The sequence below is a fragment of the Typha angustifolia genome, chromosome 8 (assembly GCF_048772165.1).
Source record: "Typha angustifolia cultivar Huaian chromosome 8, ASM4877216v1, whole genome shotgun sequence".
Classification (NCBI taxonomy): Eukaryota; Viridiplantae; Streptophyta; class Magnoliopsida; order Poales; family Typhaceae; genus Typha; species Typha angustifolia.
Genome location: NC_133246.1, coordinates 3,874,800 through 3,896,418, shown reverse-complemented (window position 1 = coordinate 3,896,418; position 21,619 = coordinate 3,874,800). Strand labels below are relative to the sequence as shown.

At 36.0% G+C, this 21,619-nt stretch overlaps 4 protein-coding genes across 6 annotated transcripts; 2 read left to right on the top strand and 2 right to left on the bottom strand.

Annotated features, from left to right (window-relative positions):
- The first annotated feature begins 1,238 nt into the window (after positions 1-1,238).
- Positions 1,239-6,442, top strand: LOC140764185 (4-coumarate--CoA ligase-like 6). Its single transcript, XM_073102607.1, has 6 exons — positions 1,239-2,433; positions 2,879-3,068; positions 3,739-3,884; positions 5,378-5,445; positions 5,550-5,652; positions 6,036-6,442. Exons 1-6 carry the CDS (start codon positions 1,399-1,401, stop codon positions 6,150-6,152), a joined length of 1,659 nt encoding a protein of 552 aa, XP_072958708.1. The 5' UTR covers positions 1,239-1,398; the 3' UTR covers positions 6,153-6,442.
- Positions 6,443-8,201: 1,759 nt separating this feature from the next.
- On the top strand, positions 8,202-12,827 carry LOC140765615 (choline-phosphate cytidylyltransferase 2-like). Its single transcript, XM_073104784.1, has 8 exons — positions 8,202-8,388; positions 9,514-9,627; positions 10,390-10,485; positions 11,308-11,350; positions 11,440-11,595; positions 11,730-11,798; positions 12,097-12,207; positions 12,429-12,827. The coding sequence occupies exons 1-8, from the start codon at positions 8,237-8,239 to the stop codon at positions 12,519-12,521; spliced, it is 834 nt and encodes a 277-aa protein (XP_072960885.1). The 5' UTR covers positions 8,202-8,236; the 3' UTR covers positions 12,522-12,827.
- Positions 12,828-13,606: 779 nt separating this feature from the next.
- Positions 13,607-16,287, bottom strand: LOC140765011 (phosphoribulokinase, chloroplastic-like). The gene is made up of 5 exons (XM_073103922.1): positions 15,494-16,287; positions 14,945-15,029; positions 14,781-14,865; positions 14,188-14,432; positions 13,607-13,996 (listed from the first exon to the last, which is right to left on the bottom strand). Exons 1-5 carry the CDS (start codon positions 16,048-16,050, stop codon positions 13,745-13,747), a joined length of 1,224 nt encoding a protein of 407 aa, XP_072960023.1. The 5' UTR covers positions 16,051-16,287; the 3' UTR covers positions 13,607-13,744.
- Positions 16,288-17,432: 1,145 nt separating this feature from the next.
- Positions 17,433-21,586, bottom strand: LOC140764193 (pentatricopeptide repeat-containing protein At5g27110). 3 transcript variants are annotated; one of them, XM_073102619.1, is made up of 2 exons: positions 18,784-21,586; positions 17,433-17,795 (listed from the first exon to the last, which is right to left on the bottom strand). In XM_073102619.1, the coding sequence occupies exon 1, from the start codon at positions 21,414-21,416 to the stop codon at positions 19,308-19,310; it is 2,109 nt and encodes a 702-aa protein (XP_072958720.1). In that variant the 5' UTR covers positions 21,417-21,586; the 3' UTR covers positions 17,433-17,795; positions 18,784-19,307. The 3 variants fall into 3 exon arrangements, with proteins under 3 accessions (XP_072958720.1, XP_072958722.1, XP_072958721.1); XM_073102621.1 differs by having other exon boundaries at positions 17,435-17,734; XM_073102620.1 differs by having other exon boundaries at positions 17,435-17,724.
- Positions 21,587-21,619: the final 33 nt, after the last annotated feature.

The window sequence follows — 21,619 nt, the reverse complement described above, 5'->3', positions numbered from 1 at the left end:
AAGCGAAACGACTCTGCAAAGATAGAAGAAAAGGTATCCAACATGAGATCGTTAAGGGATTCTGACACCTCCCTGCATAGAATGCTTGAAAAGGGTCCCCAAATCCCTTGTATTCAGATACTTCTCCTCTTGAGGGCTTCTTCCATACCGTAGAGTTAATTATTTATTAATCGATTTGATAAAGATTTAACAGTTAAGATTTACCAGTTTATTAGATAATTATTATTTTTTAATATATATAACTTTGCATATTATTTTTTGACAATTATATTATCTTAATATTTTATCAAAGACATATATATATATCCTTAACCGAGAGTAATGCATATATATATATATTAAAATAAGGATATCGATGTCTTTTATAATTAACTTAATAAAATTTTAATTACATTTTTATCTCTTTGATTATTTTTTATTATTTACATATATCTCTTATTAGTTTAAGATTGATTTAAATTAAATTTTAACAGATAGAGACAGAGATAGAGAATTTTATTTAAATTAAATTTTATCTCTAAAGAATCAAATTTAAATTATTTAATAATAAATAATATAACTTATAATTAAGGTATAATTATATTTAAAAGAGAAATTTTAACAGAAAAAAATCATGTGATAGAAAAGTTAGGGATACGTAATTAAATATATATTTTAATAAGATATTCTTTATTTATCTAATGTAGTTTGATAATCGATACCGAACAATTAATACCGAATATAAAAATTAACTATTATAGTCATTAAATTAAAATAATAATTTTTAAAAGGACATCGAAAGTACCTGTTATCTTAAAATATATCCTCTAACTCGCCAGGACGCCAGATGCTCTACGTACCAGATAAAGAACAAAATAATAAAAACAACAGTAAAACTCACAATCCAACTCGATTAGATTAGATAATATTTCAATCTATATTTAGATAAGATTGAATTTAGTTATATGTTTGATTCGATGTTATATAATGTACATATATTATCTAAGATTATATGATTCAGGGTCTCGAACTCGAAATATGTTGAAATCGAATCTTTTCAATTTCAAGTGCTTTGCTTAGGCTTGAAACTAATTTCAAACCCACACTTTCGGTTCGATAGCACTCGTGGCTGCGAGGGAAAGTAGTCAACTTATTTAACCCAAACATGGCATAAAACTATTAAATTGTGGGTTCCAAGAGGATCCACTGCTCAATAGGCAACGCGTGGCGGCCTACCTTTGTTAGTACTCAAAATTAAACGGCTATCTTTGCTCTCAAGTCTCAAACTTGCATGCCTTCCTCGCTCCTCTTGCGCTACTCTTGCGCTCTATTCTCATCCTCATCCTCATCCTCCTCCTCCTCCTCCTCCTCCTCCTCCTCCTCCTTTACCTCTCTTACAACTTCTTCGAGGCTCCGTTAATGGAAGGAGATTTGTCCAATCGTGTAAATGAGATGCGAAGCACGAGGTTTTTTTGCCCTGAGACGGGCATCTATAGCAGTAAGCACGCTCCAAGAGATTTGCCCCAAGACCCATTTCAGGATTTGGTGTCCTTTCTCTTCTCTCAGGAACACCGGGGAATGACGGCTTTGGTCGATTCCCGGACTGGGTCTTCGATTTCATACGCTATGCTTCGCGATACGGTGGAATCCGTGTCCTCTGGGCTTCACCGTATGGGGATTTCTGGCAACCATGTCGTTTCGATTCTGTTACCGAATAGTATCCTCTTCCCTGTGATGTTACTGGGTGTTCTATCGGCTGGGGCAATCGTCACTACCATGAACCCTCTGAGCAGTCCGGATGAGATCAAGAAACATATGGGCGTTTGCAAGATAGATTTAGCTTTTACTTCTCTCGACAATGTTGTAAAAGTCGAGCGATTGGGTGTTCGTAGCGTCGCGGTTCCTGAAATCTTGGATTTTGACATTGAAAAATTTGCAATTTTCCATAAAATTATTTCTAGCAATCCGAGGCATGCGCCTAGGCCGGTGATTCGGCAAACCGACACGGCTGCCGTTCTCTATTCTTCGGGCACTTCCGGGCCCAGCAAGGGCGTCGTGATCACACATGGGAATTTGATTGCTATGGTGGAGCTTTTTGTAAAATTTGAGGCCTCGCAGTATCAGACAGAGAGTTGGAAGAATGTCTATCTCGCGGCTTTGCCGATGTTCCATGTTTATGGGCTCTCGCTGTTTACAATGGGGCTTCTGTCTTTGGGATCAATGGTGGTGGTGATGAGGAGGTTTGATGTGGATGAGGCAGTTCGAGCGATTGATAAGTATAAAGTTACGCATTTCCCCGTCGTGCCGCCGATAATTACAGCACTTTTGAGAGCCAAATCTGCCATGGCGTGTGGTGCGAGATCTTTGGTTCAGGTTTCGAGCGGGGCGGCTCCTCTGAATGAAAAACTATTAGAGGATTTCTTGCGCGCTTTCCCTCACATTGACTTTATACAGGTTAACAAAGGAAATTTAATCATCCTTGATTGCAACTTTGCTAACCATCATTCTTCTATATCATCTACTGTTATATTAATTTTTGTACAGTGAGGTTTGACGATAAGGATTTACTTATTGTGACGTCTGTATGCTATATCTCAGCTTGATTCTATATCCTGTAGAGGAAATTAAACATATTTCTATGCGGCAAATAGTATTGCATTATATGTGTAGGATTTAGCTTTTTAGATTAAACTATTTACACTACTGAGGGTGTTTCCAAATTTCATAACTTCTACTTCAAAGTATGAGTATTGTGATTATGCCTTCACAAAAGCACTTATTGATTGTTTTTATTAATCTGGGATTCCAGTTTAATTATCATGACCTCGTTTGAGTACAACACCAATGTATATGTTTCCCTGTATATGATGATGTATCTCTATGATTGTTCTTTACACAGGGTTATGGCATGACAGAGACTACTGCTGTAGGAGCTCGTGGTTTTAACACATCAAATTGTAAAAACTTTACTTCAGTAGGATTATTAGCTCCAAACATGCAAGCTAAAGTGGTTGATTCGAAAACTGGTTCATGTCTGCCTCCAGGCAGTAGTGGGGAGCTATGGCTACATGGACCAGCCATCATGAAAGGTAGAATTTTGAGTTCGTTACTTCTAACTTATGCTTCTACTGAGTTAAGATAGCAAGGTATTTGGCTGTCTTTAATTCTTATCAAACTATTTGCATATCATGCCAGTCTTAATTCCTTTAAGAAAATGGAAGTGGCATATGACATGAGAACAATCACACTAGACAGTGACGGAAATATGAATCGAACATATATATGACTACATGAGAATGTAATTTGATTCCTAAAAAGAAAACAGAAAAGTTGTCAAGAAATACTTATTTGTCCCATTCCTGTGTATCATGTTCCTTTCCTGAAGAAGGCCTGCTCATTTTAAAATCATGGGCATAGTACATTTAGCTCGTAAAATTCCCAAGTATTGTCATATCATGGTGTTATTGAAAAGATAAATCCATGGGGTCAAGCTAATAACATACAGTAGTAGTGACCAAATAAGTATTTGGCAACCTTATATTTAGTGGATGGCTTTTTTCTGATGACTCTGCTTTCTAAGCAACATGCAGGATTATTTGAAATGGTTAGGCTTATGACTTATTAGAATAAATAGACAGAATTATCTTATGCTTGGCAAATAAGTTGTTTTGCTTTTGGATAACTAGTACTAGTATAAAGATCTTCCTTCACTATTCTAATTCGTTCAATACTGAAGTATAACAGAATTGAATCTTATAGGATACCTAAATAATGAGGATGCAACATTATCGACTTTTGTTAATGGTGACTGGCTAAGGACAGGCGATATTGCATATTTTGATCAAGATGGTTACTTGTATATATTGGACCGCTTGAAAGATACAATTAAGTACAAGGGATTTCAGGTATGGTTCTTTTCTCATTACTTATTCAAAGAACAATCAGCATTGTTGGAATCTAAATACTATCATAGAGATATACGATATAAGAATGTACGTAGAATCTTAGGCCCCGTTTACTTTAGGAATAAAGTCAATTTTATAATAGGTATTCATTTTTGTTATTACCAAAATAAGGTTTTTATTCTAAGAATAATTATTCTCGTATTCACTTGTATTTTAGAATAAGGGTATAATAATTATCTTTGATGTGACATAAAGTGAAAGAAGAAAATAAAAAAAGAATGTGTTTTATTTTTTATGAAATTACCATGAATACCTTTTAATTTGATATAAAATAAGTTGATGGGATAGATATCAAGAGTAAATTAGTAGTAATTGAGTTAATGTGTGGTATGAGATATAATTTTGATAAATAGTGTATATATTTTAGAATGATGATATTGTAATGTTTAATTGTTATTTTGAAAAAAAGAGTTATATTTCTGGAATAAAAAAGTTATTCCTAAAGTGAACGGGAGCTTAGTGATTATTATAGAGACTAAATTTATGAAAATAATTAATAAATATTTTTTTATCGTTTTGGATGTGTAAGATTGAGCAAATTTGTTGGCTTACTATTAGTCTGTTACAGTAAAGTATGATCCACTTAAATCTGTCAACAAAGATAGCTTCCTACTAAAGGTTAGGAACCAAGGCATACCTCTTCTCTACATTTGGAGAGAAAATCAGTTATATTTGTCCTGTTTCATCTGGTTAAAGTAAATCCACTGGTGAATTAAATAATTGCAACTTGTCCTGTAGGAGAACTTCAAAGCCCGAGCTTGCCTTCAGCTTACATTTTTCTTTGGAAAGGGGTGAACTAAGCAGCTAGAACATGCTTATTTATATGTTTGATCCTCACTGAGTGAATGAACAGATATGATAATTCTAAAAGCTTAAGCTTGAAAAAATGTAACATATTCCTTTTCTCATCAACACTCTCTTGCTCAGTGCTCACCACTCATCGATCTTATACTCAAAAGTATTCTTCCAAGATTTTGAGGCCTAAACTTGAAAGTTGAAACTACCTCCTGAGCAATGTGGTAAGACTTAAATCTTGTTCTGCCCATCACTGCATTATCGGGAGCGCCATGAACTTGAATGCTTTCCTTATCGTCAGGAAGAAACTACTTGAATGCTTTCCTTATCGTCAGGATGAAACTCTTTCTTAGTTTTTGGCTTGTTTAAGCTCTCTCTCACCTGCTATTCTAACTTAGCCAATAAACTTTTCTTTTGTTGCAAGACAACCGATAATCTCTATTTTGAATCTCCTGGCCCCTGAGTATGATCCTTCGAATTCCTTTAGTAAAGTTGCTCTGTTCAAGCTAATTTTAGGAATTGCAGTTATTGCTGGCTTATTTGGTCAAAAGTAGGCCTGTATTAGATCTCTGTTTATGTTCTTGTTATCATTCATGTGGACTATTGTATTGTATTTTATAACAAGACCTTTGATGCAGATAGCACCAGCAGACTTAGAAGCTGTGTTGATTTCGCATCCTGATATTCTTGATGTGTCGGTGATAAGGTTCAGAAACTCATGAAATGGAGATTCTGCTCTTTATATGAGTTTGTTAGCTTGTATCTCCTTTTCTTTTTTTTCTTTCTCATCTTATGCTGCTATGTTTATAGTGCTGAAGATGAAGAAGCTGGTGAGATACCGGTTGCTTTTGTGGTTGGAAAGCCTGGAAGTGCAATTTCTTCTGCAGAAGTCATTGATTATGTAGCTAAGAAGGTTAGCTTATTCCTTCAACTTTTATGCAAAATGTTCTAGAAAAGTAAGGTGAATTATAACATGAAGGACTTTTTAGGGCACATTGGCAAGCATTGTGATGATGTATCACCTTTTGAATGTTCAGAGTATTGGCTATACAATGAAGACAATCACATATCTGGGTTGGTTCATGACACAGCATTATTGCTAGGCCTTAAGAACCACTTGTTATTAAACTGAGAGCCTTCTGGCCATTTGATTGTGACAATGTGTTCCCTATTTACTAACTCGGACCCTGTTGAATGTTTCGATTGATCAAACCATGATTAAAATTCACATTCCTTTATTAGTTATATTTATTGATTATAATCTTGTCTGATGTACTTGTTGAATGTGTATGTCAGGTGGCTCCATACAAGAAAGTGAGGAAGGTGATGTTTGTGAAATCGATTCCAAGATCGCCCGCTGGAAAAGTACTCAGAAGGCTGCTCAAGAACAGCCATGGAAATTCCAAAATGTGAAACCCTTGACACCCAACACAGCTTCTCACAGAATTCCAAAAGCTTCAATAAACCAAAGTCCTCATTTGCGCCTTTGTTTCATCGACCGATGATTGATATCCCGCATGTAAGCTTATATTCATTATAAGACGCTAGCCCTATTTATCGATCTATCATGCTAAATTGTAATTGAAATCCATCAGTTGGAGGAGGAAATATTTTTATGCCTTTGATTATGATGTGCTACAATGGAAAGAATAAGCATTTATGAATCTAGACCTAGAATATCCTTGTAGTACCCTGATTGACAATTCTTTGCACATATCTGATGCTTTGCATGCAGACAGACTATAATTTGAATTGACTTTGTAGAGAGCTTGGTAGTTAGTCTAACAAACCTAACTAAAATCTGCTGCCTAATTAATGCTCATACTAATGGCCAGCAAATGGTCCCTTCTCACTACTTCTATTTGACTAATCCTTTATTTAATTATGGAAGAGCTTATTCTTGAATTATTATTATTTTAATGTCTTAGAGCTTGCTTTTTATTAAAATGCAAGACTTGAATGGACGAATGAAACTAAATTATTTGCCACCTTAATTAACTTGGTCAACAGACATATGGCGATTAGATTTGACTACTCGGATAGTGTTCAACCCATATCCGGATCCATATTTTTAGTGCTCAACCTATAACTATATCCTAACTAAACGGATATGGATAATTTTTGGATAGAGGATATTGATCGAATTTAAAAAAATTATATATTTTATTTAGATATAATTAATATAAAAATATTAAGCGTTTTACAACAAATAAATTTTTTGTAGGTCAAATATGTAAAATTAGAGAAATTAATCTCTATAAATAATATATAACGTATTATTAGTAACAATATTAATATTTACTATTTAAATAAGCAAACTAAAAATTGTAAATCATTCAAAAAAAATATGTGGTTAAACTGATATCCGATATCCATATTCGAATCCGAAAAATATATCCGACCCGTATCCGAATCCGTATTCGAATCAGTATCCAAATTTTTTTCAAAAACTCTATCCATATCCGAATTGAGTAGGATTGGAGTTAATCCGACCTGTTTTCACCCTGTATATATACTCTTTAGAACTATAAGATTAGACACCTAAAGGTTAGGTATATGTATTCCGATAATAAATGCAAATACAAATATAGATTGGAAAATAATATTTGAATTAATATCTTTATATTCATATTTAAGATATTATAAGAATATTCTAAACAATAAATATTTGAACAAACTAGCTTCTTCACAAACTTGTTTACTAACTAACATACTCTTAAATTTATTACCTAGAGATACCTATTTTGGATATAAAATATTAAACTGTCTAAAGATTTTAGCACTTAGAGTGAGAAGATTTAATTTGATATATTTTTCTAATTTGCCAGATTATGTAGATAAAAAAGATGATAATATTATATTAAATTGAATTAAATTAGGGACATATGTGAAGAGGTTTATCATGTTATAATAAGGATAACTAACTAAGGAAGGATAACTATCTTTTATTTTATTTTTTGAGGGGGTAATTTATTCGTAATATATGTGATACGTATAAATCATGATGTAATTAATCCGTACTGGTATTTGAATCCGTATCTCACGAGGAGCAATAGAATAGAGGGCTTGGCGTGGTCTTCAGTTGAGATCCACGTAGTGGACCCCAACAACTCTCTCGAGGATTAGTACTAGAATAAACCCATCCCCATGCTTGAATTTACATAAATACCCTCATGGGTGGACATCTTAAATTAATATATTATTACCATCATAATAACTTCTCATATAAATTTGAGTGCCAAGTTGACTTGAACTAATATCACAAATTAATCGAAATAATAATTAATAAAAAAGAAAGAAAGAATTGGTCGGCAACTAGACAACTACTAGTAGTATTAGGTTATTAGCTCATCGCTCAGGGGTATTTTGGTAATTCGACAGCATAGTCCGAGACGAACCCGGTAACATAGAGCGATCCTATAAATACCTCGGACCCGGAGATCTCCTTCCCCGACAAATCACTCCTGGGTTTGGGGCAAGCGGTGAAGAATCCTCTCATGGCGCGGATTCCTAGTACGAAGCACGACGACGACGCCGCTCCACCGCCGAATTTCGTTGCCGGCGATCGGCCGGTCCGCGTATACGCTGACGGAATCTACGATCTCTTCCACTTCGGCCACGCTCGGGCGCTCGAGCAGGCCAAGAAATTGTGAGATCTTTGGAATCTTGGATCGTTCTTTCTCTTTAGTTTTCGTTATGATTGTGTGTATTTCGATTTCCGCTCACTGTTCGTCGCACGTAGATGTCAAAGGTTGGATTTTCCTGAGAAAGTGATTCTGATGCACAGAGAGTGCGCGGATATTTTCGGAGGGTAGGATAATGCATATGCAAATGTATATGGATACAGGCCTTAGATTTGAAAGCTTTTATATGATCGAACTCGTGGGATTGAAGTTGGGTGATGACATTTGAATAAATTTATTTCTGAGTTTCTGGTAACGGAATTAAACGGATGATAGTGTTGATTTTCAAGAAATTGTCTGCCTGGAGAGAGAAAGAGTTTCTGACCGATTTACTACTCCTCTTCTAATATTACATTTCTACTATAATTTATAAACTGTTTACTAAACTACTACAGTTTTTTTTTTTTTGTCATGTAAGCATAAATTTGGGACAAGATTCTGTTCTAAGATATATTACTATATAAATCGCTCTCAGAAAATGATTTACATATCACTTTTCAAAACAGCAATTTACCTTGCTAATGTGGTGCTTACATGGTAATAATTGTACTAGATTGGAAACTATAGTAGTAAAATTGAATTTGTTTGAATTGAGACTAGTAGCTCGGTCAAAACCTCTAGAGACATACAAGGTAGAATATAGTTATATGTTGTTCCTCCTTTTTTTTTTTTAAAGTTTGAACTTTGAACTTGTTCTTTTGAACTGGTAAATTGAACAGTGTTTTGAGTGTATTAGGCCTTCACAAGGTTGAAAGTGTTTTGAGTCTTCCATCTTCTGTTATATAGATTATAGATGCCCTCCCTTCTAGAAGGGAAGTATGCAATTTTGTATCAAGTGCATATCAGTTGACATTTGAAATTTAGTTTATAACACTTTATTTTCTTTTAAATCCTGTGAACTAATTACTATCAAGCCGTTGAATAATAGGAAAAGAAGGATAAATATTTATTACATGAAACTATTACTTCCATGTGTGCAATATCAGTTTCTGCCTGACCAAATATTTGATGCTACTTGACAGTTTTTATCTATTTTGTAGGCATGCAGGCGTATGTTTATCTTAATGGGTTTATTATCTTCTGTTTTTCAGATTTCCAAACACGTATCTACTTGTTGGCTGTTGCAGTGATGAGGTTACTTATAGGTACAAGGGGAAAACTGTGATGACAGAGTCCGAGCGCTATGAGTCACTCCATCACTGCAAGTATGCAATGCTCCATATTTCTTGCTGAAGGTTTTATTATATACTTCTGTAGAAAATCACTGATTATTTAGTATATCAAGGGGGTGTTCACTCTGTTCATTTCTTTTTTTTTTTGTCATCAATCTAGTTGCATGGTAATATTTGCTACATCAACTTACTTCTGCTGTGACTTGCTATCTTCATTTTCTGGACATTTCTGTAATGTTAACCTTTAAGCTTTCTGGTTAGTATGGAACTTTTAATTTAATCAGTTGAGGAATTGTGACAAAGTTATCTTACTGTAAGATAGGTAACAGAACCAGAAAATGGAAGCTACATGTGGAAAACGTTTTTTTTCTCACATTTTGTAGAATTACATGTTGCTCCTTGATTGTTTTCCATTTTCAGTCATTGAGGAGTTGGGTAATGGACTCCTGCCTTTAGTTGATGAAATATATTAACATGTGCTGTACTGTTATCTTATTTGTTACCTTGAAAGAATTGATTTGCATTATCAGTCATAAATTGTTCTCATGCTTGTTGCTGCAACAACAATAAGACCAGAGCCTAATAACTGTAATAGATTGGTTGCGTAGATCATCTTTCTGGGTTCAGCTTACTTGTCCGTCTTGCTGTATATGATTTTCTATCATTCTATTACATTCAAGCTCTGCTGTTATTTGTAATTTAGAGCATTTAACTGAAACAATATTTGTCTAAGTGACAGGATATGCAAGGTTTTCTTCTAATAATTTGCCACTTGTTATTTTTCTTGCCTTGCAGGTGGGTTGATGAAGTTATTCCTGATGCTCCATGGGTCATCACAAAGGATTTCCTTGACAAGTACAAAATTGACTACGTGGCTCATGATGCGCTGCCGTAAGATTAATCCAAACAAACTCAGACTCTTTGAAAGTTTCACCTAGATTTCACCTTGACAATATTTTCTTTTTCTTCCGACTCTTCTAGTTTATTTTCAATTCAAAATCTTGGATAGTGTGGACATGAACTAGCCTATAGGGTTAAATTTGTGATAAAATTATCCTTTATTAGACAATGTCTCAAAGATCACAGTTGCTAAGTGGTAACTTCTCATGTTTGCCATGGTTCTTGTAGTCTATTGACTGATACAGTTGTCTTTGTCTGTTTGTGTGCATATATGCGACTGCTTTTAGTGCTGATGTATACATACATTTGCTTGCAATTTCGTCACTGAGATTTATAGTTCAAAACCTGACAAACTCAATTTGCCTTTTGCTGATAATCTATGTTCACAAAAGGTCCATCCTTTTAGAAATTTATTTTCTTGTCTTCTTCTAGATTAGCTAGGTTTTAGATATATTTTACAGAATGATGCAATTTCCGATGTAATTATATGTAAGAAATTTGAATAGTTGGTGAATAGTTTTGAATCGCCAGTTTGGTTCTCCTCTGTTGTCATCAACTGATGCATTAGCCAATAAGATCAAGTGGATGATTCATCAGCAACATTTGATTTAAACGGTGGAAACCCTACTGATTTGCGATTATTTGGATTACATTACTTTGTATCTAGTTTAATCGTTTATAGATAAGCTTGAACTCCTGAAGCAGATCCTTGATTGCATGATAAATTTATTAATATGGTAGCGTTGAATCTTGCTATTATGTTCTGATATAAGTATATAACTACTCACCTTTGTAACCTGTGATGCTTTGTAGTTATGCCGATTCAAGTGGTGCTGGAAATGATGTCTATGAATATGTTAGTTCTCATAGCTTTATGGTCATACAGCTCTTCCTTTCTGTAAAACTGAAATTTATTATTATAATTACAATTCATTTGTTCTTCAGGTTAAGTCCATTGGTAAGTTTAAGGAAACGAAGCGTACAAATGGCATATCTACGTCAGATATTATAATGAGAATTCTGAAGGATTACAATCAGTATATTATGCGGAATTTAGCACGAGGGTATACAAGGAAGGACCTTGGTGTGAGCTATGTGAAGGCATGTTAACTGTCCTCAAGATTTTGTTTTTATGTACAATTAGGAGATATGATAGCGGTCAACAGAATTTATCACTTGACACAATGCAGTAATGAATTTTGACTGGTATTGTCTTGTTGTGCTACTGTTATCAGGAGAAGCAATTGAGAGTGAATATGAAGATAACTGAATTGCGTGAATCTGTGAAGGCACATCAAGAAAAGGTAGGAAAGAAGTTTTAAATTGATAAGTTTATATAGTTATATGCATCCTTTTCCTCTATTTCCTAATTTATGGGACAAGCAAAAAAAGGAGCTTCTTACAAGAGGAAACACGGAGAATTAGGCACAGAACTATCTTTTGTATGCTTGTACTTTTTTTCTCTAGATGATATTATACTAATGTGGTATGAACTATGAAGAGCTTTGTTCCTTATTTTCTATTTACCTGAATTATATTTGTATCTACTGGGTTCTTCTATCAAATAAACTTACCTCAACGTGTATTTCTCTCTTTCTGCAGTTACATACAGTAGCAAAGATAGCTGGGATGCGTCATGAGGAGTGGGTTGAGAATGCAGATCGGTGGGTTGCAGGCTTTCTTGAGAAGTTTGAGGAAAGATGCCATATCATGGTGAGTTGTCAAATTTAAAGTTTAATTTTTCAAATTTGCTTGTTATTTCTCTTTGATGCAGGCAGCAAAACGCCAAAAAGCCTCTTTTGAGCTAGAAAATATACTACTTCATTGAATCAAGAATTCAAATTCTTTAAGTTTTTTTTTAATTTTTCATCTTCCAGATATGTCATAATCAGAGGTTGTCTGCTCTAATTACTTATCATATGTTTTACTTGCAGGAAACTGCCATTAAGGACCGAATTAAGGAGACATTCTGGCAGTCTAGCAAACTGATAAGCGCCAACCTTGTGCACGAAGTAGCAGTTTCTTGAGGTTAAATACTTGATAGATAGCTATAGAACAACTGACAGATGGATGACATAGTGCCGCCCTATCAGCAACATCATTTTGCTTGGATTCATGAGCCTCCACAACATGGAAGCTCATTGGCTACTTCTTAACGATTGCATTAAAATCAATGCATTGTCTTGAGTAATGTAGCTTTCTCGTGAGTGCAATATGTATCTTTTTAGGATAGAGGATAGTATAGATAGTTTCCCTTTCATTATTTTGCTGCTAAATTCTTTTGTAACACTTCTGTTCTTTGAATCTTTCTATGAGGAGCATTTAGTTTCCAATATCATTTGTCCCGAACTAAGATTTTTTGCACTTCTAAATCCCAGTTTAACACGTATACTCCTCACAACTAATTTTTCAATTGCCTATCTTTTGTATTGCAGTTTTCTTTTCTGTGTGAACTTTGAACACCCCCGATCAGTTTTAATTCATTTTAGACAATCCTATTATTGTTACTCAGTCAAAGAAGATTTAAATCAGATCAGTCCTTCAAGATTTGATCAGTTTCTACCACCGAATAATATCCCAAGAAATCCATTTCTGTGCACATAATTAAAGAAGAATTATATACATACCTGTGGGAAATGCAAGTGACGCAAGGATATATAGTTCATTTAGCTAGCATGACCCTGTGAGTCTGGTGTATTCTCCAATAACTTGACCAAATCTATATGTTGTATTTGACAATTAAAAGTTACAGATTTTCTACATTCTTTCCCTTTAATTAAAGGGAAACAAACTGCTGTCTTTTGCCATCGTAGATGGCTTTCTTTCAGCCAAAGAACAAAAAAGGAGGAGAAGAAGAAGAAGAAGAAAAGAAAATTAGAACAAATAAAACATTTTTATCAAAGAAATTGGTATAACTACAATTAAGAATTCTCTTTTGAGCAATTCGGTCTATGTATTATGAATCTAAATCAGTATAAGAATTATCGTCGCACGACGTACTACCATTAGCTATTTGATACTCTCGATAATTCTCAAGTTTCTTTGCAGCATTGGAGATGGACCCCTTGTATCAGCATATGCCAAGTTGTGGAATTGATGATAACCAACACTATATAAAATTAGAAGAAATATATATATGTATATATATTTCATGAGTAAATTACAAGAGGTACAAATCATGGCGCCTCCCATCTAGGAGTAAACATGAGGAGAAGAAAAAATTGAATGTGAACATTGTAAATTCAAATATTCAAACTTTTGCTGCTTCTGCAGGAGCAACTGCCTTCTCTGCAACAATCTGCTCGTAGAGATCTCTTATTTTCAATCCGACGATCGTCTGGAAGAGACCAGTACCATTGTTGCTTCCTGGGAAGTCTCCATGCTTCAGCATTTGTTGTGTCACCTCTCCATAGTATTTCGTCGAGAGGCTGCTTAGATGGCTCTCCACATAGATGAGCTCATCTAGTCTGTCAAAATGTCCATCCATCTCCAACACAGAGACCTGAGAACCAAAAAAGTGAGAGCCAAATGAGATTCCTCAACTTCAAATCCATATTTCTGATTATATGAGTCTATTTTCATATTGACAGTAAGAGGACTTCAAGATAATTTCATTTTGGTTGCTGAGTTGATAGGAATACATGTTAAAACATAGGATGAAAGGAAGATAGCTTTCAGCCTTATATGCATCACCTCATTGGAGAAGTATGAGTCCGGGCCGTAAAAGAACTTGATGCCAGGGTATGAGCATGATAGTTTCCTTCCACAGGGAATCCAACTGATTGTTGATCCTTCGTCGAAAAGGTAAACTGGGTTGAAGTACTTCACCCCTTCTTTCATGATCAGTCGGACCCGCAAAACCTTTCCTTCATTGTCACCAGGGATTAATTCGGTTGGCAAAACTTCAATCACAGCATCAGCATATTTCTTCTGTGGATCTGCCATGCGCATCAACCCCAACAATTAGAGAGATTGATCTTATCGACAAAGGCCAAAGAGGCCAGATTTCGATATAAAATAGCCAGCATTCTAGCATTATACAAAGTTCTCTTTTGATACAAAAAAATCTTATTGTGGATCATGTTCTTTTTATAGATTAGAAACTCAGACAGCAATTCACAATTCCCTATCTGAATAACAAGGACATCTTTAAACACAGAATTTTGCCGTTTTCTTGCAAACTTTTTATGTAGTTGATTTTGTGATTTGTTCACATGTTCTATGATAAGCAAGATACAGTGATCGCCCAAAAAGTTGTAAAATTAGATTTCCATATGAAACAGTACCAATATAAGCATCAAAGTCAGGTTTCCGGGCTTCAATGCTTGCTTTAATGCTTTCGAGACTATGCCCACGCTCTGCCATATCCCTCTGCAATTGACAAAATAAGATTAGAAATAGAGAAACTTATTCAAACTAGTGAAATTACATAGCTCGACAGAGTCCTGACCTGAATTTTCCATGCGAACTTGACCTCATCGCTGATGTCCAAGTAGATGCTAAAGTCCAATAGATCCCTCACACGAGAATCATACCTGAAGTGTTCAAAAGAAAATGCTTGTAAAGTTAAAAGCCAATTCGCTCGGTCCGCTTAGCAGAATTTGTTAGAACTATTGAATTAACTCAAATCTTTAAGCTTTTAATCACTATTCTGACGTAGTAGCATAATTCACCGGTTCAATTTTATTGACGTGATTAAGTATCTTAGCCAAGTTTCATTAATCACAGCCAACAATGTAGTCACAAAGAGGAGTACCTTCTAAACTTCAGACCGTATCTGAAACTTATATGTAGTTAACCTTCTAAACGATCAAGGATGAAAATAAATTATCATTTCACAATTATTAAGTCAGCTGATAGGTGCCATATATTGATGAATAAAGCTATCAGATATTTCTTTTATACAACATAATCACACAAACCAAGCAAATCAAGGATGAAAATAGAATGCGTAATAAACAAAAATTTCAGAACTGAACAGGAATCAGCAAAAGCTCACATTGGATGCAATCCTTCAATGACCAAGATCTTGGGTGGCTGGATGAGCTCAGGTGGGTCCAGCAATCCAGTGACATGGTTGTATATGGGCTTCTCCACAGCAATCCCTCTCTTGAGAGCCTTCACTTGCTCATACATGAGATCAAAGTTGTTAGCCCTTGGATCCAAAGCAGTCACCCCCTTCTCCTTCCTCCCAGTCCTATCCAAGGAATGGTAGTCATCCAAGCATATCACTGTGGTGGTATCACTAATCAATGTGTTTGAATCTGGATTCCCTCCCTTTGGTGGCTCCGCTGCTCCTCCAAACACGCTCGTCAACCTCCTCATGAAGGTACTCTTCCCACACCCAGAGTCCGCAGCCAATCCAATCACCACCGTCTTTGCCTCGGCCGAGCAGGAGACCGCAAGGCCGCAACTCCCACCTCTCCTGCTGCTGCCCCTCCTGGTCGTGTAGAAGATGACATGCCTCTGGTGGGATCCCAAGTGGGTCTTTCCTGGATTGGCGATTGAGCAAGGGGAGTGGAGAGAAGGGGTGGTGTAGACTGCACAAATTGCCATCTTTCAAAGACCTCTCTGTGCTATGTTGGGGAAAGGCAAAAAGGCTTGGGAGTTCTTATAAGTGCGTCGAGTTCTGTGATGCCCATTGCTTCTGAGGAAAACTTTGGGAGGGCATGAGATTGAGGACTGGCAAGTAGCAAACCAAGCTGTCCTTTTTACATCATCATCCCCCATCTCATTCTATAGTAAAAGTACATCAAAAAGAGTAAACTTTTTAATCGTCTTTTTGGCGTCGGTTATTCTTGTGGGCAGAGTCGCAGAGATGTAGGGAAGATTCCATGGCGGTTGCCTCATGACTTCTAGATATGGTACTGCCACGTGGCAACAGAACAAAGGCTGGTTTAGGATGAGGGGATGAAGTGTGGGAGCTGGAGATAGGTTGCATGATCCAAGTGTGGGAGAATTAAAAGTTGTGGGCTTCTTCCAACTTCAAGATTATTATAATTTATTATTATTATATTTATTCTCCTTGCTATCCCATCCCAGTAGCATCCCTTGTGCTAGGAAGCTGCTGCACAAATATCTCTCCCTTTTGGAAGTTTGACAGGTAGTCTCCAAACAAGTATTTTGGTCTATAAACTGTGGATTGCAATCTTCATGTAGTTGCTGACTGAAGAAAAGTTGAACGAGGTGTATTAAATATAAACCAGGATGAGATGTAGGCTACGTAATTGAATGCTTCAATTGCAATATACCACTATTGCAAGGTAACAAAAAATTAACATTCCTCTCAAACAATGCATGAAGAAGTATTAGTTTTTTTTTTTTCAAAGAAAGATGAGAGACCCTATGGACTCATAGTTTTTTTTTTCAAAGAAAGATGAGAGACCCTATGGACTCAAATTATACCTCGGAAATGGGAGAACAGATTGATTCGAAGCCATAATAAAACCTGCCCCATTGTTTATATAAAATTAGGTAAATCGTAGTTTATCAACACAAGAATACAATCTAATTTGAAGATAGTATGAGTAATTTGATCATTTAATAGCTCGACGTCAATGATAATAAGATAATTTGGTTATTTATATCGTTAGTTTTGGATGAAAAATTTAATCGTTACAAAAGAGAAAGTGATATAAGAAAGTTGTATGGCAAATTAGAGACTGCAGAAACTGGCAGGAAACATCTCTGAACAGTAGAAATTGCTATTCTGCAGTCAAAGCTGAGTCATAAATAGAAGCACTAAGTATCATTGTGAAGCATTGCTAGCTCACCTTACTTACGTAAGACAAATCAAACAAACCAGAGCGCACCTAGAAAAGAGGATCCAGTGATAAGAAAACATATGCTTGAGGCTAACATAAAGCATCTAGCCAACTTTACAATGGAGCCACAACTCAACAAGCTTCAGACTGTGGTCAGTGAAACCAAGGCACAGGCCAATAGCTTTGTCAAACCATTATGCCATCAACTTTACAAAACCTCCCATGAGGATCTTGTGATTGACTTGTACTCTACTAGTCATACAATAGAATAACTAGATACCTTTGTCTCTTCAAATCAGGTGCTGCATACTGTTAGTTTTCCTTTTCTTCTCGGAGAATTGATTTGATTTTAGGCACAAAATAAGTTGCCTTCCAGCACGCTGTAAACTGAAGCTGTCAATATTTGTCCTTTATTCATGAACAGGACGAAATATGTTCTATTAACACTGTAGTAGAAGGGTATGACCTGCAGCAACCTATTGAGATTATGCTCCGTAGAGTGAAAGACCTATAAAAACACCTGCCGTACTATTTTACCTATAGAAAAATATGATAAGTACATGCAAATGTATAGATTTTGGCATATAAATCATTTACAAGTCATATTGCTTTACTAGCTACCTTTGTTAGAGTAGGATACAATGATGTAATGCAACTCTCAGAATAAGAATAACTACTAATGTGCTATACAAAATAATTTTGCTAAGAGTCTCTCTACGTCCTTATGCTTTTTAAGAGATATTTGAAATGGGGGGGAATAATATAATGAGCTTACAACCTAGTTTAGTGAGTAAAACCATTTAAAATATATAAATATGCATTAGAAAACATATCAAAAATATGCAAATAATCACAATTGAAAATTAAGCTTTAACACACAAATTTAATCCGTGTAGCATAATCAAAACCACATCATCTCAAATGCAAATGATATACTTAATATCTCAAAAATATATATCAATTGTAATAACAACTTAGGAAACTATGGTTAGTATCACCTACTGATAGGCTCATTTTATTTTAACTCTAGGATACAAGAGTTTCAATATATTCGCCCCACTAATTGGGTCACCCCTGTTAACCCCTAGAATTATCAAGATTCGTCCCATTTATACTCCATAATACCATACTTTTTAAATTTCTATCTTTATAATCATATGTTAGTATTCATCTACTAACCAACCAGCATAAAGCATGATTCCTATTCCTGTCAAATGATTCAAATAATAGCTTTCAAGCCCATCATCTAGCATAAATTTTATAAAGCCTTCAAATATAGTTTTATAATCTAACATAAGTTTCATCCTAAAAATGACCAACTGACATTAGACACCAATAGAGATCTATCCAAAGTATAAAGGTAAATTTTCCTCCTCGAAACTGAGTAAATACCATTAGAGATCATGTTATTTGGTATAGGGATGTCACGGAATATACTTAGTTACAAGTTTTGTCTTTCAGCACTTAAGTGATCAGGAATTCCATAGATAACCCGAATTTATATCTATAATCACTAGAGGAATACCTTGTCCTTACTTGGAAGCAGTGAATTTACTTAATATATTGGAGTTCAAGAGTTATCATGTAAGACCTTCAGCCACTTCTCTCAATTAACTTGCACAGAGCTTATGCACATAATTTCAAATCCAAGCTGCATTTGTCTACTTCTTGATTTGAACCTAAAGAATTTTTTTTATATCAACATCTTTATTCTGACATATATTGTGAGTCAACAGTTCCTTGTACAATAATCTTTTTCCTCTCTATTTCTGTAAGTTCATCTGGTCTGCATCTTCTCTTTCTCAAAAGGACAAAAATGTTGGGTTGCTTGCTTCTTCATTGCCTTTCAGATGTGCATCACCAATGATGCCAATATTGAAGAATCATGAGAAAATTCAGCTTCTATCATTTCATGGCCTTGCAACACTATATAAGTTTGGAAACATAATCTGTGGTGTTTCAATCCAAAAATTCATACCCCACAGACAGTATCCAAATATTCTCTTTCCTAACCGAAATATTATCTTTCCAAGTATCAAACATGGCTGCTCATTGTATGATTATGCTTGTTGTCGGTGTTGAGCGGGATTTGTCCACCTCCATGTGCATCACAATGTCCTGTAGACATTCATATATCATCTCAGTCTGAGGATGTGAGTCATCTTCAACAAAGAATTGGTGGATCTTTTTGTCTATTTCAATCCAGCTACAACCTGGATTCTTCTTCAATCCTCTCTCTCGTATCATTGCCCGTACCTTGCGAACATCGTCCCATCTCCCAGCAGAAGCATATAAGTTTGCCAGGATTATATATGTAGAGTGATCATCTGGATCCATTCGAATGAGCAACCTGGCGATTTCCTCTCCCACTTCCAGGTTCTTATGCAAACTGCATGCTGCAAGCAGTGAACCCAATAACCCAGCATCCAGTTTGTTACCAGGTATGTTTCTAAAGATGTTGTAAGCCTCTTGCAATTTTCCTGATCGTCCAAGAAGGTCTATGAGGCAGGAATAATGCTCTATACCAGGTTTAATTCCATATTCAGATGACATTTGGTTGAATAAATAATGCCCTTCCTTAACCAATCCTACATGGCTACAAGCAGAGATTACTGCAAGAAATGTGACACGATCTGGTTTCACACCTGACTGCTGCAATTTGTGGAAAAGCTCCAATGCTTCAGAGGCCTGGCCGTGGGAGCCATAAGCCATGATCATGGAAGTCCACGATATAACGTCCTTGACTGCTAACCTGTCAAAAATGTCTCTGGCCTCTGTTACCGCACCACATTTAGCATACATGTCAAAAAGCGCACACATGACAATCTCATTAGTTTCCAAACCATTTTCACTTATTTGCTTGTGAATCTCTCTACCTTGCTCTAGAGCTGTCAATTGAGCACAAGAAGATAAGCTGCAGGTATATGTAATAGCATCTGGTCTCACCCCATGAGTTCTCATATCATGGAAAACATCGAGAGCTCTAGAATAATTGCCCACTGTCACATACCCAGAAATCATCACATTCCATGAAACTACCCTTCCCTTAGGCATCGTCATAAAGACATATTCAGCATATCTAATGTTCCCACCTTTAAAATAAATATCAATTAGCGAGCTGGAGATATATATATCAACCTTAATACTGCGTCTTAGTACATATCCATGTATAAATTTTCCATGCTGTAGATCAGATATTCTAGCACAAGCCACCAACAAGTTGCATATAGTTGTGGAAGTGGCACCGATTCCTTCTGCATTCATCCTTGAGAAAAGCTTCAAAGATGCATCGCTATCACCTTTCAAAGAATACCCACCAATCATTGAGTTCCAAATAACAACACTCTTTGCTTTGGTCTGTTCAAAGACCTCTCTAGCACTCTCCAAGCACCCACATTTTCCATACATGTCCACAATAGCAGAGCTAACAAATGAATCCAACTCAGACCTAGTCCGGATTAACTCCTCATGTATCCTCTTTCCCATCGCCAAGTCCCCAACCCGAGCACAAGCAGAGAACACAGTTGTGAACGTCACTGAATCCGGCTTAAACCCACAACCTTTCATTGTATCAAACAATTCCAGAGCTTTCAAAGCCTGCCCAGTTTGGTAATAACAAGAAATAACAGTGTTCCACGACGGAACATCCTTTTCAGGCATTTCATCAAACACTCTAACCGCAGGATCCAAGCAATCACATTTCGCATACATGGTGACCAAAGAGCTCGAGACAACGACATCCGACACAAACCCATATTTCATCAGATGGGTATGAATCATCTCCCCTTCCCTGACGCTACCTAACCCCCCGCATGCCTTGAGAACACTTGGGTATGTGTAGTCATCCGGCTTGGGGTGGCGGGAGAGCACGAGCTTGCCGAAGAGAAGAAGGGCATCTTGGTACATCTGGTTCTTTGCGAATGCAGCGAGGAGGCCATTCCACAAGGAGATATCAGACGGGTTTGGGAGGGACTCGAAGACGAGGCGAGCGGAGTCGAAGGAGCCGAAGGAGATGTAGAAGTTGATGAGGGATTTGGAGAGGTGGGTGTTGGTGACGAAGCCTAAAGAGATAGACTTGGAGTGGAGAAGCTTCCCTCGAGCTAAGGATTTCGTGGCAATGCAGGCTCTTAGAAGAGCTGCGACCTTTCGAACGTCCATTAGAGTCGATCATATTTCGCCGCCATTGCAGCAACAGTAGGCTTTTTTGCATTTAAACCCTTTAAACCTCGTAAATTGCTTAGATTAACTACAAAAATAAACATATATGGTTTTTTTATTACATTTTTTTAACTCATATTTATGAAAAAGTATATAATATATACATATGTAGATTTGAAATTTAGAAGTGTACATACAAAAGA